Source organism: Microcaecilia unicolor, chromosome 14 (genome assembly GCF_901765095.1).
Source record: "Microcaecilia unicolor chromosome 14, aMicUni1.1, whole genome shotgun sequence".
NCBI lineage: Eukaryota > Metazoa > Chordata > Amphibia > Gymnophiona > Siphonopidae > Microcaecilia > Microcaecilia unicolor.
In genome coordinates, this window is record NC_044044.1 from 46,639,572 (window position 1) to 46,657,938 (window position 18,367).

The 18,367-nt window shown below is 47.7% G+C and overlaps 1 protein-coding gene across 6 annotated transcripts in view; it reads right to left on the reverse strand.

The window, feature by feature from the left end:
* HDGF (heparin binding growth factor) overlaps window positions 1-18,367 on the reverse strand; it is a 303,843-nt gene that overhangs the window by 241,282 nt on the left and 44,194 nt on the right. For 2 of the 6 annotated variants that reach the window (XM_030187053.1, XM_030187052.1), the window contains exon 4: window positions 17,133-17,186. The exons of 3 other annotated variants lie outside the window; for them this stretch is intronic. In XM_030187053.1, coding sequence (XP_030042913.1) covers window positions 17,133-17,186 — 54 coding nt within the window. Of the gene's footprint in view, window positions 1-10,600; window positions 10,655-17,132; window positions 17,187-18,367 lie in introns of all 6 variants that reach the window. One more of the 6 variants, XM_030187050.1, reaches the window with a different exon arrangement.

An 18,367-nucleotide genomic window follows, 5' to 3' on the forward strand; every position in this document is an offset into this window, starting at 1 on the left:
CTCTGGGGGAAATTGCACAATTTTATTTTTCTGTGACCAAGAGGTCACGGTCACAAAGTCTGATAAGCACTGAATTACAATACATTACTATTTAATGTTCCAGCCTGTGGTCTCCACTTGAGAATTAAAGAAATTTCAGAGGATCACCACAAAGAGACATCTAAAATATTCAACTTTTTCTTACATTTTGAATTGTTCTCATAACGAGGACATTATAAAAGTCTAACTCCCGATACATCTGTATGCTACAGCAATAGCTAACAATTTGTTTCATATCAAACACCCTTTCACTAGCTAAGGTCTAGCTGTTTATGCTGGCTATTATAAAAGAAGAGTCATTTTATAAACTTTGAACCACCACCATTATCTGTTACGGGGAACCAACTGAAAGCGTGGGGAGTAACATTACATGACTCCAGATCAACTCTGCCAGCTCTGGGTCCTGCCCTGCTTGTCTTTCTAAAAACCTTTTCCTCCCCTCTCTCACTCACTTAACACTACTCTTGGCAGTCTCCGATGGTGTGCTCCTGATTACAACTAGCTGGAAACAGAGTAAGGGTAATAATGCAGACAGCATCTGTTAGGGCAGCAGTTCTGTGTTCACATGGGCAAATAAGCATAGTATATACTAAGATAGCCAGTCAGCAATACAGGGCAAGCCCCATCCCAGTCAATTCAGGAGGTCAAGACAAATGCAGAGCAGCAGTACAAGCAACCCTTCTCCATACCATCAGTGTGACCGACACACTATTTTGCATTTGTATAAGATTTCCTACTCTATCATATCCGTGCAAATGTCACTGGACCCTGCAGGATATCAGTAATACTGCAAAATGGTAGAATGGTTGTTCTAACCTATGCCAGCTTACACTGGCACTCTGCCACCATGCTCAACTGGTCACTCGTCCACTCATCACCCACACTTACTCCATCTGGAAACTCCTTGGACTTTCCTCTTCTCCCTCAATAATGGCTTCCCATTCATCTAATTTCTATGGAATCACAGATTCTACATTTTCTCTCTATCTTTAAGTAATACCTACAAAATTCCCCCTACCACTTACCCTTCCCTGGTTCTAGATGTAGTCACATCTGCCATCTCCTACGCCACTGCCTTTTCCAATATTTGTAGTAAGGTGTCCTAAAACAACCCCTGCCCCATCAATGTATACAGCATTTCTAACATGAACCCATTTTACCCCTTCATAATGATTTATCATGAGTTCACTTGCTCACTATAAAGTCACAAAATCTATGTGTCTCTGCTTCTTCCCTGCTTATTGTTTTCTGATCCCCTTCCCTATTATCAATGACTTTACAGTGAAGTAAAACAAAACTGTTTAACTGCTCTTCTCTGTGTGCAGTGAGATATACTTTTTTTTTTTTTTTACATTAGTTTCCCTGTACTAATTTGACACTAACTTTTTATACACATGGGTGAGGTAATCTAACAGAACCGAGGATATGTTTACTTGCTTGAGCTAGAAAAGTCTACATGCAGCCATGTGTACTATGTGATCTATCTTGCTGACCACTAAGAACACCAGGTACAGGTAAACAACTTCATTTTTTCATTTTCTCCATTGACCAGCAGTGTGAAGTCTGTGACATGCAGGTGATGTCAAGCTAAGGGCTGTCTCGACATCTGTTTCCATCTTCTCCTTGAAGCAACATGCTCAAAGGATCCTTGGTGGAATGGACTTGAAGGAAAAATTAGGTCTTACCTGCTTATTTTCTTTCCTTTAGTCGCTCCAGACCATTCCCAATGAGTGAGCATGTGGCCTCCTACCAGCAGAAGGGGAAATTGAGAACTTACTGACTGTCCTATGCACCTCTTAGCCTCCTCACTATTTCCTTTTGACAAAGCTAAGTTGGAAACTGAACCACCACTGCAACCACAAACAGAACAGACCCTACAGAATACCACAGGGGAGAAGGGAAGAACCAAAAACTGTTTAAGACATGGCATCACCTGTCCGAGCAGCAAACAGTCAGGAATTCCTTCAACTCGCCCTTAGAAAAGGCTGTCCGAAGGCTGTGAGACAGACAATATTTTCCTGTTTGTTTTTTTTTTTGTGTGGGTGTGAGAGAGAGACAGATTGTATCAGTCACCTGTACTGTACTTGATCCTTCTAAGCTCAAGTGACCACCGACAGAAATCTTCAGACAGGAGGGATTGGGAATGGTCTGGAGAGACTAAAGGGAAGAAAATTAGCAGGTAAGACCTAATTTCTTCTTCCTCGTCGTCTTGCTCCAGACCATTCCCAATGAGTGGCAAGTACCAAAGTAGTACTCAACGAGAGCAGAATGCCACCAACCCCCGGAAAAAACCAAGGCCCCAAAGTCCACCTCCTGGCGGGCCTGGAGATCCAACCAATAATGTTTAACAAAGGAGTGCAGCAATGAGCAAGTTGCTGCCCTGCAATGTCAGAATCAACGAATGCTCAGCCCAGGACATTGACTGAGCTTACAGTACTGAAGGGAAGGGCTTGCCAGCGAGCAAGTACACTGATGAGATGGCATTATTTTATAGACCTCCCTTCAGCAGTCTTTACTCCAAGCTGAAGAGCTCTAGCCACTTTAGCCTTTCCTCACAGAGAAGTCATCCCATCCTCTATCATTTTTGTCGCCCATCTCTGTACCTTTTCTAATTCCACCATGTATTTTTTAAGATGCAGTGACCAGAACTGCACACAGTATTCGAGGTGCAGTCACACCATGGAGTAATATAAAGGCTTCACAGCATCCTCATTTTTGTTTTCCATTCCACCACCTGGACAGCAAGAAAAGCTGAAGAGGACGCATATGCATTCTGGCTGATGGGACCACCTCTATTGTGGCTGCCATAAACAACACCTGCAGGAAATCCCAAGCCGCTGGGGGCCCTGGACGAAGCAGGCATCTGACCTGCGATTGCAGCCTCTTGATCTGGTGGAGCAAGTACACCCTACACACTAAGGTGTTGAAGCAGACCCCCCCAAGTATTCCAAGATCCAAGTTGGCTGAAGCTTGCCCTTGGTGGTATTGACTGCCCATCCGAAATGTATCAAGACCTCAAAAACCCATGAAGTGACCCAAACCAATCAATCGTCCAGGTATGAGCGAACCAGCATACGAAGAAGGCCGTAACCAAAGTTCTGGGTGTGGCCAACCTGAAGGCGAGGTCCCAAAACCGCAGATACCAGACATGATTGCTGCCGAAGGACACGTTAACAGCAGTTAGCGTATCTGGTTTTAAAAAAAGGTTTTGGACAAGTTGCTGGAGTAAAAGATGAGACGTGAGATGGACATGGGGGAAGCCACTACTTGCTCAGGGATTGGTAGCATGGAATGTTGCTAACTGGGTTTCTGCCAAGTACTTGCGACCTGGATTAGCCACTGTTGAAAGCAGGATACTGGGCTAGATGAATCATTGGTCTGAATCAGTATGGCTATTCTTATGTTCTTATGATCTGGATGGATTGGAATGTGAAAGTAGGCCTCAGAGATCCAAAGCTATAAGAAACTACTACCCCCCCCCCCCCCCACACACACACACACACACATACGATTCACCACCACAATGACCAAACAGAGGGTTTCCACATGGAAGAGAGAAACGCGCAGCAACCGGCTGACCCCTTCATGGTTCAAAATAAGTCAAGAACCACCCTCCATCTTGGGAACCACAAAAGAGATGGAATACCTGCCACAACCTCTCTCAGCCGGAGGAACCGGATCAATCACCCACAACAGAAGCAATCTGTTCAAGGTCTGCTGAACACAGTTCACTTTTGAAGCTTCCTTGCAGGGTGAGAATAAATTGATCCTGCAGGATTTGGGGGAATTCCAGAAGATACCCGAACTGAATGACGTCCAGCACCCAACAGTAAGATGTGATATGGGTCCAGTTCCAGAAGAGATGTAAGCGCCCTTCTATGGAAAGGTCTGGAGCCTGGACTCGCAAAACCTCATTTTGCTGAACAGGTGGGGCTGGCTGATCCCCGACTACCATCCTTGGCCTCCTTGGTGTCCACCACTAAAGGCCAGAAAAGCCCAAGATCTGGACTAGAACTGACCCTGGCGAGACCTTCTGGAATCGAAGTCTGGTCCTGAAAGGAGTCCCAGGCCCCAGAACATGAGCGGTTCTCAGGCAACCGCACCACTTTAGACTCCCCCAAATCATTCACCAACTTCTCCAGGTCTTCGCCAAACAAGGAAGTGCCCCTGAAGGGCAGCTGACTGAGGTGCATCTTGGAGGTCAAGTCCTCAGTCCAGTGCCTCAATCAAAGAGCTTGACACTCGTCACAGACACCCAAGGATTTTGTTGAAGCGCAAATCAAATCATATGTGGTATCCGCCAAGGCGGCTGCCCCATCTACAAATTAGCCAGATTGTCAGCTGACACCTGGATCATCAGGAAGATTCTCTGCCCAACGGAAAAAGGAACGAGTCATGTATCTGCCACAGATGGCTGCTGCAGAGCCAAGACCGCAACCTCAAACAAGCACTTGAGAAAAGCCTCCATTCGGCAATCCTGAGGATCCTTGAGGGTGACCCTGCCATTTTCCTAGGCAAGGCAGTGACCAAGGCATCCACCTTAGGCAGTTGAAGACGCTCCATGTCCTTGGCAGGCAGCCGATACAAGGGAGCCATGCCCCTCGTTGCCCACAGTGGAGCATCTGGTCGCCACCACTAAGAGTCAACCAGCTCAGAGGTCTTCATTCAAGGGGGGGGGGGGGGGGCGCGGTAGCTTGCACAAACCCACAAGAGGGGATCCCCCTTACAAGGAACCGCAGATTGGTCCTCATCCAAACCCCAAAAGATAAGGGATCTGAGTAGTCAACCAGGGCAATTACTGCCGGCGAAAGAGCCGGACTATGAAAGAATGCTCACCTAGCAGAAAGTCTGACTCAGGCTGCATGTCTTCTACGCCCCAGTCATCCTCCTCTGTAACCTCTCTCTCCAAAAGGAGGAGAGGAAGCCCCAACCAGATCCTGAGCCCCAGGCCCTGCCCCCTCCGGAGCTTAGGGGCCAAAGGAAAGTCAAGGACCTAAGATTCCCCCTGAATCCTGGGACACCACGTCAGAGCTCTGCTGCTTTAAGCAATATTGGTAGAGGAGCAGAAATAATTACGGAGAGAAGCCAGGAGGTTCCAAGGCCTCCTGACAGCACAATACAGGGGGGCCCTCTGCTGAGAAGCAACCTGCTATTCCCTTGTTCCACACCTCTGTGGTGCCTGGAAGCAGCAGCGCCTCAGAGATGGCGTGATCCACTAGGGAGTCCTCCTCCTGCCTCACCATCCAGACCCGCAGGACCTGCCCAGGTTGACGCCTCATCTACAGACGCCGCCTCTTGCAAATGTGGCAGAAGCGGGAGACAACACACGCTGGGGCTGACAGACCACACAATAGCGCTCTTTCAAAGTGGGAGCGGCCATGAGAAAAGGCACGGGAAACAAGAGCACTAAACCCTCTGCACCAAATCACGGCCTAACTCGGCACCCCGAGCAGGAACTGGAGCTCAGAAAAGTTTCCGCTGACTGTGCAGTGTGCAATGGGGGTTTTTCTTTTGTTTTCTTTTTAAATGCTAGTGGTTGCTCTATTCCTGCCTTGGGAAGCCTGCAAAGACTTCTCTCTGGAAGTCAGGAAAGGGGGCGGAGGCACACTGATCACATGAGTCAAGGAGGGTGAATGAAGGGGGGAAGGACCTGCAGTGTGGAGTATGCACCCACCAAGGCTCACCCGATGGAGAAACAGCAAAAATCGGAGACCTACCGTAACAGGCAGTCAAGTACCCCGGTAAGGAAGCTGTGCACAGGGTGAATGAGCTCACACTGAAAATAATTCCATGTGCTATCTGTGCTCTGTTGCGCTTACATGCAATACAGACTCTGCTATATGTATGTATGTAAACAATTTTTTTTTTTTTTTTTAACACAGAAGCATGTTACCAACTACAAAATAAAGAACAGCATAGCCGCCTCACCTCCTCGTTCAGATGAGCACTCCTGGTGCCCCCCTGACAGCTGACATAGGCCACCGCCGTCGCATTGTTGGAGAGGACACGAACCGATCTCCCCGCCAGGTCTGCTTGAAAGGCCTGTAAAGCTAGACGCACTGCTCTGAGCTCCAATCGATTGATGGACCAAGATGCCTCCTTCTGGGACCAGGGGCCCTGTGCCGTAAAACCCTGACAATGGGTCCCCTAGCCTGACATCCGTCGTCACTACCACCCAGTCCGGCACCGCCAGGGGCATCCCCAGACTCAACTTGCTGTACCGGAGCCACCAACATATTTCCATCCTGAACCTCGGCTCCCAAGACAACCGAACCGAGTAATCCTCGGATATCGGAGACAATCGACTCAACAGGGATCTCTGCAGAGGCCTCATGTGGCCCCTGGCCCACGGAACCACTTCCAGTGTCGCCGCCAGGGTCCCCAATACCTGAACATAATCCCAGGTCGTGGGTGCAGGGCTGCGCAGAAGACTCTGTACCTGCGCCTGCAACTTCAATCTCCTGTTGTCTGGCAAGAAGACTCTGCCCACACGGGTGTCGAATAACACCCCTAGATACTCCAAGGACTGAGACGGAACCGAATGACTCTTCCCCAAGTTGACAATCCAGCCCAAAGACCATAGCAGACCGACCGCCTTGTCTGTCGCTCGCACGCTGTCCTGAAAGGATGGAGCCCGTATTAACCAGTCGTCAAGATAAGGATGCACTCGCACCCTTTCCTGCTGCAGAAACGCTGCGACTACAACCATAATCTTGGAAAACGTCCGCGGAGTCGTCGCCAACCCAAAGGGAAGCGCCTGGAACTGAAAGTGGCGCCCCAGAACCACAAACCGAAGAAAACGGTGATGAGGCGGCCAAATGGGAATGTGCAAGTACGCCTCTTTGAGATTGAGAGAAGTAAGAAACTCTCCAAGCTGCACCGCTGCTATCATGGTCCGCAAAGTTTCCATGCGAAAATGACGCACTCGCAGCACCTTGTTTACTCCCTTGAGATCGAAAACAGGACGAAAGGAGCCCCCTTTCTTTGGCACTACGAAATAGATGGAATAACGTATCTCTGACCGCCCTTCTTTTCCTTAGAGATTTGCAAGGAGATTCCACGAAAAAGTCTGATAGACTTCGAACAAACTTGAGTTTGTAACCGTCCTGGATTACCTTCAACACCCACTCGTCTGAAGTTACCCTGGCCCACTCTCCCAGAAAAAGGGACAGCCGCCCCCTATTGACTCTGGAAGATGGACCAAGGCCCCATCATTGGGCACGAGCTCCCTTGGAGAATTCAGAGGCTGTGCCGCCAGAGCCGCGCTCCCCCGAAACGGCTGCTGCTTCTGCGGAAAATGGGGCTTAGAGAAGGCCCCTGTCCGTCCCGGGTGATAGCGCCGCATTATCACGAAACCTGGCTCGAGTGGTGCCCGTTCGAGCAGAAGACCTAGGCCTATCCTCTGGCAACCGACGGCCCTTAGAGTCTCCCAGATCCTTAACAATCTTGTCCAATTCCTCGCCAAACAGAAGCTTGTCCCTAAAGGGCAAACGAGCCAGATGAGACTTAGAAGCCGTATCCGCAGACCAGTGACGAAGCCACAACCAACGGCGAGCCACCACAGAAAGGGCTACCCCCTTGGCCGATGCCTGAAGAACGTCATACAGCAGGTCCGCCAGACACGCGAGGCCCGCCTTGAGCAACGGCAAGTTCGCCACCAGCTCTTCCGTGGACGCCGCCTTCTGCACCCAAGACAGACAAGCCCTGGCAACATAGGATCCGCAGACTGATCCTGCATGGATAACGCTGCCACATCGAAGGAAGCTTTTAAGGAAGACTCTAACTTCCTATCCTGCGGATCCCTTAAGCACCATGCCACACTCTACTGGCAATGTAGTCCGCTTAGTGACTGCTGTGATCAACGAATCCACCGTGGGCAAATGCAAATCTTCCTGCTCACTTTCTGGAAGCGGGTATAACCGCCTCATGGCTCTCGCGACTCTCAAGCCTACCTCCGGATGGTCCCATTGGGCCACGATAAGTACCTTCATAGCTTCATGAATATGAAAGGTACGGGCCGGTCGTTTAATTCCCGACATAATAGAAGGGGCTGCTGAGAAGGGACTACCCTCCGGAGGCGAGATATTCAAAATCTCCAAGGCTTTAACAATGAGATTCGCCAACCCTGGCGAAACAATCGTGCCGCAGTAAGGTCACCACACCCCTCAGACGGCAAATCCCCGTCCTCAAGCAACTCCAACCGGGTTAGCTGGGATGTTACTGACAACTGACCGTCATCTACCTCTGACCCCCACAACTGATCCAAAATCGACCACCTGAGGTCTCTTAAAGCTAGCGGAAGGAGCAATGGAGGAATCTTCTGGAGAGGCTCCCAGTGACCCTTCAGTCGCACGGCCCCCTCCAGAGCGTTTGAGTAAAAATGCTCTGTGCAGCAAAAGTAGAAATTCTGGTGAAAAAGGGATCTCAGAGTGTTCAGAGCCATTCTCCTGCAACGTCTCAGCCAGAACAGGCGCTGAAAGCTGAGAGGAGGGAATAGAAGGCTCCGAAGTTGGCCTCCCCTCCCGATCCAAAATGGCACCCGTGAAAATGGCGTGATGAGACTCAGCACAGGAAAAACGGTGAACCATATCAATTTCTTTCTCCGTTGCCCCAGTCCCTGCCGATTCTAACACCGCGGCCCCAACTGATCGCAAATCAGCTGATTTCCGAGACCGTGCTCCCGAAGCAGCAAAAGATGCCGGCTTCCCTTTTAAAGGCGTAATGGCACCAAAATCATCCGCCGGTGGGCGGGAAATGGACCACTCCAAGGCACCAAGCAACGGGACTGACTGCCCCCGTTCTGGCCGATCCTGCCCTGCTGCCGATCCGTCCTGTCCCGGAGAAGCCCAAGAGCAGGACTAGCAAGCTCCCGACGCTGCTCTCCGATTTCCACACCGGGAGCAACGCTTCACTGATGGGGCTGCCATATGCCCTGCTGACAAGAGGCAGCAGCGAAACAGGCTAAAAGCCTGTCCCTTAGCAATATCCTGTACTGTGAGAAACTGCACTACCAACAAAAGTACTGCCAAAAGTTCCTCTTTTTTTTCTTCAGAAGCAGATTAACACTCACATGCTGCCAACACAGCCAAGACAGAAATCAGCAGAAGGGGGACAGAAATCAGCGGAAGGGGGGGAGAAAGGGAGGGATCTGGCACCACCAGCTATCCCAGCTCAGCCCTCTGCGAGCACCTCAACCCCAGGGTCACTCAACTCATCCCGAGGGAACGGGCGAGGAGTCCCAATCCAGAGCTGCAGAGTTATGACCATCCACCTGCTAGATAGAGAGAATACTGAGGTTGGAATGGTGACACATGACCACATATAGAGCCTCAGTAGTTCTCTCTATCTCCACCTGCTGGCAGAGGGACATAACCACCAGTCCCTGGATTGATCTATGGGACGCTATGGAAGAGAAACTTTACTAAGGGAGCCTTGCACCTGATATGAACAACACAAAACAGTTTCCAATGAAACAAAAAAAAAGGAGGGAAAACACCTCACGTTGAACGTGAGCAAAAAAAAAGGAGTAAGGCGGATCCAAAGAGAATTAAAAATAAGTCTTTATTATAAAAATCATAGGAACGACCTGATACGGCTGTGTTTCGGCACAAAGGCCTACCTCAGGGGTCAATCAAATCTGTCATTGTTGAAAAGAAACTAGGCTTAAATAAGATGTTAATATATTTTGCTGTATGAACATTGTTTCTTGTCAAGGGTGAAACCGCTTTGCAATGCAGCAACATCTTGCTGGACCACTGGTAAGTAATGCAAAGTCAGTGGGAGAAACATCTCTCACATCGCAGAAAAAGACTGACTGAGGGGGGTCTTGTGGTACACAGCTGAGCAGTACTGACCATGAATGAGCAGAAAAGTCTTCTAGACTAACTCAAGCTAGTAAACATCTTGTTTCGGCACTGCTGGATGACGTTACCCACATGTGACCGATTCATGCTGCCAGTCTATGAAGAGCTCCTACTGACACCCAACATACACTATAGTATGTACTGCCAATCAATTCACACTATTTCCACTTATTTTCTGCCTCTTAATTGTTAAGAAATTCTTCCTCTCATCTAGTAAGTCTTGAGGATTAATGAAGAAAAAATTGTTCAACACGTTTGAAATGCTTCTTCGAAGATGTGAAGTATGCTTAAAACTTAACACAATATACCCCCTAAAACAAATAAACAGACCTTCTAAAATTCCTATGTGATTCTGGGGCACTTCCGTATGCTCTACTGACCTAATAGCCTTGTAATCCCTTAGGTATGTAAGTTTTGATGTTTCTGTTGTGATTATAGCAATGTTATTGTGCCCTGCTTCGATGATTTCTATGGAAAGAAGTAGGTGGAATATATGAATTTTAAATAGAGTTGCTGTAGTAGCATGTGTGTCTCCACAGAAGACTGAATCAAAATTCAGCTACTTTGGAGCCCCCATCTATTCCAAATCCATGGGGGGGTGGGGGGGGGGGGGGTGGGGGGGAAGAACTATTGTGCTGAGCAGTTCCTATGCTGTCTCCCTTTTACTGCCTAAATTCTTAATCCTCTCAATTTCTCACCAGCTTTCTCTCGTATTCACTAGTTATCGATGCAGAGCTGCTCATTGCAGTTGGCTAAAAAGAGAAATCGGAACACATACAAAATGATTATGTGACTTTAGTTAACATGTCTTGTGCCTCTTTCCAGTACTAGGTTACACTTAATACATTAAGAACGACGACTCTTCATGGACACAGCTATTGTGGATTAATCTCCTGCCCCCAAATCACTGTCACTAGAACAATCTATGAAGGAGCACTCTTCCACCCTAAATTTCTGGTTGGGGGTAGGGAGAGGGAGAAGATTAACTAGTTCTAGCTGGCCATTCCTAACTATCAAACCAGTAAACTGTCCGCCCCTTAACCCAAGCACCAATTATTATGGAGTGCTTTGCTCATCCCAGCCCTCCCAACAATTTCAACTGGACTGAGATCTCAGTTCCTGCTGGTTTGCTCACCTCCTACAACATTTGTCAGGCCTACTACCTCCCTCTCCCTAGTGTCTTCCATCTCCCAGTTTCCCTACTGCAAATTTCCCAGTAACACTGCCTTTACCTTGCAACAATCCCTACAGGTTTATGATTTTGTCTTTAGCAGTTTCCATACCCCTTCATTTAATAGTCTTTATATGACTTGTGCTTATGAGAACTTCTAAAACAAAAATGAGTTTTTAAATAGCAAGTACAATCAATTATGTAAGCAGTTCCTGCAGGAATGTAATGGGGTTAAAGATGCCAAAACCTTACATTCTTCCAGCAAATCCTAACCCTCTTTCTTCCCTTCATAATATGCTTATGGTACCCAAGTTTTAGAAGTGGTCTTGACCACTGCTTTTGCATGTTAGGATCGCTTGGGTTTTGCTTCTCAGTTCTTACATCTAGAGAATACATGCAAAAACCATATTCATACAGCAAGAATCTCAAGTAACATTCAGGATGATCTTATAGGTAACATCATGAATATTCAAAACAATTGCTATTCCACCCTCCCTCTTAATCTCAACGCATTTCTTTATTTCCTTTATAATTTAGGTGCAACAAATCTGTGAAACCCTGTAACAGTTCCTTCAGGGTGGAAGGACATGTTATGTAGTCTTGCATGAAAAATGGCTGCTCGCCAATGAACTATAAAGCGAAGATACCTGTAGGACAGCAGGCTTCATATTCTTACAAGTGGGCAGATGCCGATCTGTGTCACCCAGTGTGGCATTTTCGCCAAAGTAAAAAAAATAGATATTTGTGACGCATGAGCCGCACTCCACCACGCATGAGCAAGTGCCTCCCTGCATTTCATGTGAACATGGTCTCCTCAGTTCAATATTAAAGCAAAAAGCAAAGTAAAAATAACCAAGGAGACAACTACAAAGGGAAGTAAGCGGGACTGTGAGAATATGAAGCCTGCTGTCCTTGGAGAATACATGCTACAGGTATCTTCGCTTTCTCCAAGGACAAGCAGGCTCCAATATTCTCACAAGTGGGGACTCCCTAGCATCAAGGCTCACCCAAAACAACAAACACTGGTTAATTGGGCCTCGCAATGTCGAGGACATAACACAGATTAACCTGAAAGTACATACAACTGAGCGAGCGTGCAGCCTGGAACAGAATAAAATGGGCCTAGGAGGGTGGAGTTGGATTCTAAACCCCAAACAGATTCTGCAACACTGACTGCCCAAACCGACTGTTGCGTTAGATATCCTGCTCTAAGCAGTAATGAGATGTAAATGTTTGGACTAAGACCACGTCACAATCTTCAAATTTCTTCAATAGAGGCTGGCCTCAAGTGGGCTACCGACGCAGCCATGGCTCTGACATTATGAGCCGTGACATGTAAATGAAAGAAATTGAATCTGCCAGTCAAATTGAAATGGCGCATTTCCCAATGGCGACCCCCATTCCTGTTGGGATCAAAAGAAACAAAAAGCTGGGCAAACTGTCTGTAGGGCCTTGTCTGCTCCATGTAGTAGGTCAATGCTCTCTTGCAATCCAAGGTGTGCAAGCTGCTTTCTCCGGAATGGGCATGAGGTCGGGAAAAGAATGTTGGCAAGACAAATCGACTGGTTCAGACGGAACTCAACCACCTTCGGCAGGAACTCAGGGTGTATGCGGAGGACTACTCTGTTGTGATGAAACTTAGTATAAGGTGCATCCACCACTAAGGCCTGAAGATCACTAAACCTACGAGCTTAACAGCCACCAAGAAAACGACCTTTCAGGTCAGTACTTCAGATAGCAGGAATTCAGCGGCTCTAAAGGAGCTTTCATCAGCTGGAGATCCCATGACACTGGTGGAGGTTTGACAGGGGGCTTTGACAAAAGCAAACCTCTCACGAAGAGAACAACTAGAAGCTGTCCAGAAGTGGGCTTACCCTCTACACATTGATAAGCACTAATAGCACTAAGGTGAACTCTTACAGAGTTGGTCTTGAGAGCAGACTCTGATAAGTGTAGAAGGCATTCAAACAGGGTCTGTATAGAGCAAGTAAGGGGATCTAGGGGCTTTGCTCTCACACCAGACAGCAAACCTCCTCTATTTAGAAGAGTAACACCTCTTAGTGGAATATTTCCTGGAAACCAGCAAGACCCGGGAGACACGCTCCGAAAGACCGAAGGAAGCGAATTCTAGGCTCTCAACATCCAAGCTGTGAGAGCCAGAGACTGGAATGCAGAAGCGAGCCCTCGTTCTGCGTGATGAGGGTCAGAAAACAGTCCATCTCCACGGTTCTTCAGAAGATAATTCCAGAAGATGGAACCATATCTGCGCAGCCAATATAGTGTGATCAGAATCATGGTTCCGCAGTCTTGCCCGAGTTTCAACAAAGTGTTTCCCGCTAGAAGTATCGGAGGATATGCATACAGAAGGCCCGTCCCCCAACTGAGGAGGAAGGCATCTGATGCTAGCCTGCCGTGGGCCTGAAGCATGGAACAGAACTGAGGGACCTTATGATTGAGTTGAGTGGCAAAAAGATCCACCGAGGGGGTGCCCCATGATCTGTGAAGATCTTGCAGTCTACGCCCATATGGAGAGACCATTCGTGCAGTTGCATTAACCTGCTCAGCCTGTCGGCCAGTGTGCTGTTTGTGCCTGCCAGATAAGTGGCTTAAGAAACATGCCATGCTGGCAAACCCAATGCCAAATCCGAACAGTCTCCTGACACAGAGGGTGAGATCCAGTGCCCCCTGCTTGTTGGTATAATACATTGCAGCCTGATTGTCTGTTTGAATTAGAATAATTTGATAAGACAGCCAATATCTGAAAGCCTTTAGAGCGTTCCAGGTCGCTCAAAGCTACAGGAGGTTGATCTGAAGACTTGTTTCTTGGGCGGACTAAACACCTTGAGTGTGAAGCCCATCTACATGGGCTCCCCATCCCAAGAGAGATGCATCTGTCGTCAGCACTTTCTGTGGCTGAGAAATTTAGAATGGTAGTCCCAGAGTCAAAGCGCACAAGCTCTAAGGACACTTAGGTGACATCTTCTAGATTCTCCTCGTGGCCTGATACCACTGAGAAACCAGGGTCCATTGAGCTTCTCATGTGAAGACATGCCATGGGCATAACGTACACTGTGAAGCCATATGAGCTGTGACCTGTTGAGACACAAACCCTGGACATTAGTGAGACAAGATTGTCCACTCATGTCTCTGGAAGGTAGGCTTGAACTGTATGCATGTTGAGCAGGGCTCCTATGAACTCCAATCACTGGTGATGAGACTTGGGGCAGTTTAAAACAAACCGTAGTAGCTCTAGCACCCGAATAGTCATCCACATGGACTCCTGAGCACCATCCACTGAGGTGCTCTTCACCAGCCAATCATCGAAATAAGGGAACAAGGCCTCCCAGTCTGCACAGCGATGCTGCAACTACCGCTAAACACTTGGTGAAGACCGTGGGAGCTGACACGAGGCTAAATGGTAACACACGATACTGGAAGTAATATGTTTCCAGCTGAAATTGAAGATACTTCCGGTGGGCTGGAAGTATCGTGACGTAAGTATACGCATCCTTTAAGTCCAGAGAGCACAGCTAATCGTTTTTCTGAAGGGGAGAAGGGTGCCCAGGGAAACTAAAAATTTCTTCAGGGCCTCAGGTCTAGGATGAGATGCATCTCTCCTGTCTTTTTTCTGCACAAAGTACCTGGTGGAACAAGTTCGACCGCACGGGCCTTTAGAAGGGTGGAGAGTTCCTCAGCAAGTACCTGCCTTTGCTGAGAACTGAAAGAATGAGCTCTCAGTGGGCAATTTGGAGGTTTGGAAAGCCAATTGAGGGTGTATCAGAGATGGACTATTTGAAGAACCCACCAGTCGGAGGTTATAAGAGACCACCTTTGGTTGAAAAAATTTCTAGCTTCCCACCGACCGGCAAGTTGTCCAGGACGGACACTTTTACTGCGGCTGTGCTCTGATGGAGACAGTCAAAAGCTCAGCATTGAAGCCTGATACATCTTCCTTCCAAAAGGATTCAGGGTTCTAGCTTCTCTGCCTGGAGGTGCTGAGGCATAGTTAGTACTCTGGTTCTTTTGAGAGCGGATTCCATCACCAAGGAATCGTGAGGCAACTGAGGCCTTACAAACCCAGGTTCATTGTGGATCCAATACTAGATGTCAAGCTTCTTGGGCACAACAGGGACCAACAGAGGGGGTGCCCAGTTCCCAAAAAGGACTTCCTTGAGTTCCTCGTGAAGAGGTGCCATCACAGCCTCCTTTGTAGCAGATGTTTAGTCCAGGACCACAAGCATCTTGCTCTGGGCTCATCCTCCACCTCCAAAGGAAATGGAATGGCCTCAGCCATTTCCTTAACAAAAGATAGGAAAAGAAAGGCTCTCCAGTGGAGACTCTCCTTTCAGGTGGTGGGGAGGGCTCAGAGGGGATCCCATAAGACTCATCTGAGGTAAAGTATCTGGGATCCTCCTTTGATTCCCATGAGCGCTCCTCCTTTGTGTTGGACAGGATCTCCACTATGGGATGTCCAAGACCGAACTTGCCTCGATGCCAAGTCCTTGAGAGCAGCGTTGAGAAATCGGCTCCCGTTAAGCTTCTTCCACAGACGAAGGGGTACCGGCTTGGGTAGCAGTAGATACTGGTGCCGCAAGTGATGCCGGAGTTGGAGGCCACACCGCAGGTTGAGGCCAGGCGGGGCCACAGCGGAAGGTATGGCAGGTGCAAGCACCCCCAATACAGATGCACATCGCTGCATAAGGCCATCCAGCTGCTCAGGGAGCAAGGCCTGGATGCGCTCATTGAGGAATAACACCGGGAAAAGCTGGGATGCCGGTTGCAGAACTCCTAGGGTTGATACGAGAGCAGGATCTCAGCTGCTTGGAGACAGTCACATCAGCACCTCCTGTACGGAGGGAGAGTGGTTCGCCTGGCGCTGATGCTTCTCGGGTGCTAAATCCTTTGATGCCCCGGAGCTCCCGGAACCATATGTCGAGGGTGACCGATGACGATGCTTCTTATCCTTCGCCCAAAGCATGTCACCTAGCCTCCTCGGTGCTGACGTTGAATCCTCACGTCACCTCAGGTTCGGGTCAGATGACGGACAGCAGGAGGCCGTGAGATACGTGGAGACCCACTCGACGTCTCACTGCTCCCAGTGTCTAAAGGTCTCACCGCCATGCTTACTGAGGCTCCTGATGACGGTGCGATGCTCGACCTTGATACTGATGCCTACGTCAAGGAACCAGACTTGGATCAAAAAAATCTTCTCTCGTTGAGCCTCTAAGGAGACCTGGATCCTCTTCTGCATGTGAAGACAGAACACAGATAGCAGGACTGTGGTCGGGCCCAAGACACTGCAGACACCAAGAAAGGGTGTCTTTTCCTGAGATAGTCCGATTGCACCGGGTACAGAGCTCAAAGTCATTGGGAGTCTTCATGGACTGGAAAACCTCATCGGCCAAATTAAACAACTCGATGGTGCCTAAAAAGAGGCAAAGGCACAAAAAAAGAAGGGAAGAACCCGACCGGTTAGGGCCTAAAAACGGCCCATGATGTTCAAGAAGAAAGAAACTCGTGCAAAACTCGCTAAAAAATAAAAGATGGGGTTTGAAAAGGTAGAAAATAGAAAAAAAAACCCCCACAATGAAAATAGAAAAAAAGAAAAGCCGAAAGGCACTAAAAGCTCTCTGAATCGGGTGAGTAGAGGACCGAAAAGAAGCAGCTTCTCCTTACGCAGAAAAAGAGAACTGAGGAGACTGCATTTATGCAATGGGCGGGAAGGCACTTGTGCAAGCGTGGTGGAGAGTGGCTCGAGCTTCACAAAGCTCTTTTTTTTTACTTTGGCATAAATGCCAGACCGGACAATGTGAATCAGCATCTACCCACTTGTGAGAATATTGGAGAATAGGGGATTCACAAAGCTGAAACAGTCTTGACTATAAAATTCAAAGGATGTACTTTTAGGACATTACCACAGAGTATGAAGTTAAGGAATCTCGCACATAGCTGAAAATTCTAACCAGCTCACTGCCTGTCTTTTCAGTGTTTCTCCTTCCCACCCCTCACCTCCATTTGACCATGTTAATCTGCATAAGCTTATCCTACATCTCTATCACCGGCTCTCCTTCACTCTCATTAACTTCCTCGGTAGAATTCCTTATCTGGACTAGCTGTAAGCAGAGAAGGAGCATAATGTTAATGGCATTTCTGATCAAGTCAGTGCATATCCAAAATGGATAGGAGGAGGACCAATCGGTCAGCAGCAGTTATTTTAGATTCATACTATTTTTTTTTTGTTTATGCGTAACAATTAAAGAGAAAACAACATATGAAACCTGAAAAATGTCAGAAAGCAATATAGCCCTAGAAATGAAAATGCAAGATTGTGTGTACTGTACACAGGGTAAAGAATCTCAATAGACTCACAATTTAGTAAAGAACTGGGTCACCTAGTCTTCTGTAATTATACAAACTGAATAAAGACATCTGCCTACCATGTTTCCATCTTCTTGCATGTGTTCCCTCCAGTTATATGCTTGTTGGGGTTTACATACATTCCTGCACATAAATATTAGAAACAAAGTCCAAGCCCAGTTTTAAAACACCTCCAAAAAGGTATGCAGGTTACTGGACTAGTTCTAAAGACTGTCTATTCTTTTATTACCTTGGTAACTGTCACTGGAGATAAAGAACTGAAAACCAAGCTGAGACATCTCTCTTGGCATCCAATCCAACTCCTCAGTATTTATATAGAAAAGCAGTGAAAATAAACTCAAAACACACACAAAACAACCTTAAACAACTCACTAACCTAACACTAACCAGATGAGCAAATGTGTGGACCTCATCTCTACACAACTTGACCCGTTACTTCGCACCAACTGAACAGAAACCTCAGGCAGGCCTCTGGAATTCTGGGAAGGACTAATGGAAAGATAAGTATCAGGTAAGACCTCCTTCCATTATGTAGCTTCACACTATTCCAGAACCTGTAGAATATTTAAAAGCAGATCTCTAGAGTGGGTGGAATCCTGGCGCTGCCGCCTCGAGGACCAAAGCCTTAAAACTGGCTTCCAAGCACACCGCAGCTTCCATCCTGTAGCGCTTGTCAAAAGTATGCAGCGCCAAACAAATCTCATTGAATTCTTTGATTGGGTAACTGGAGAATTGAATCATCGACGTGCTATAGACGTAATCTACTTAGATTTTAGCAAAGCTTTTGACACGGTTCCCTTAAATAAACTAGATGGGCTGAAAATAGGTCCCGAAGTGGTGAACTGGATTAGGAACTGGTTGACGGACAGACGACAGAGGGTGGTGGTAAATGGAGTTCGCTCGGAGGGAAAGGTGA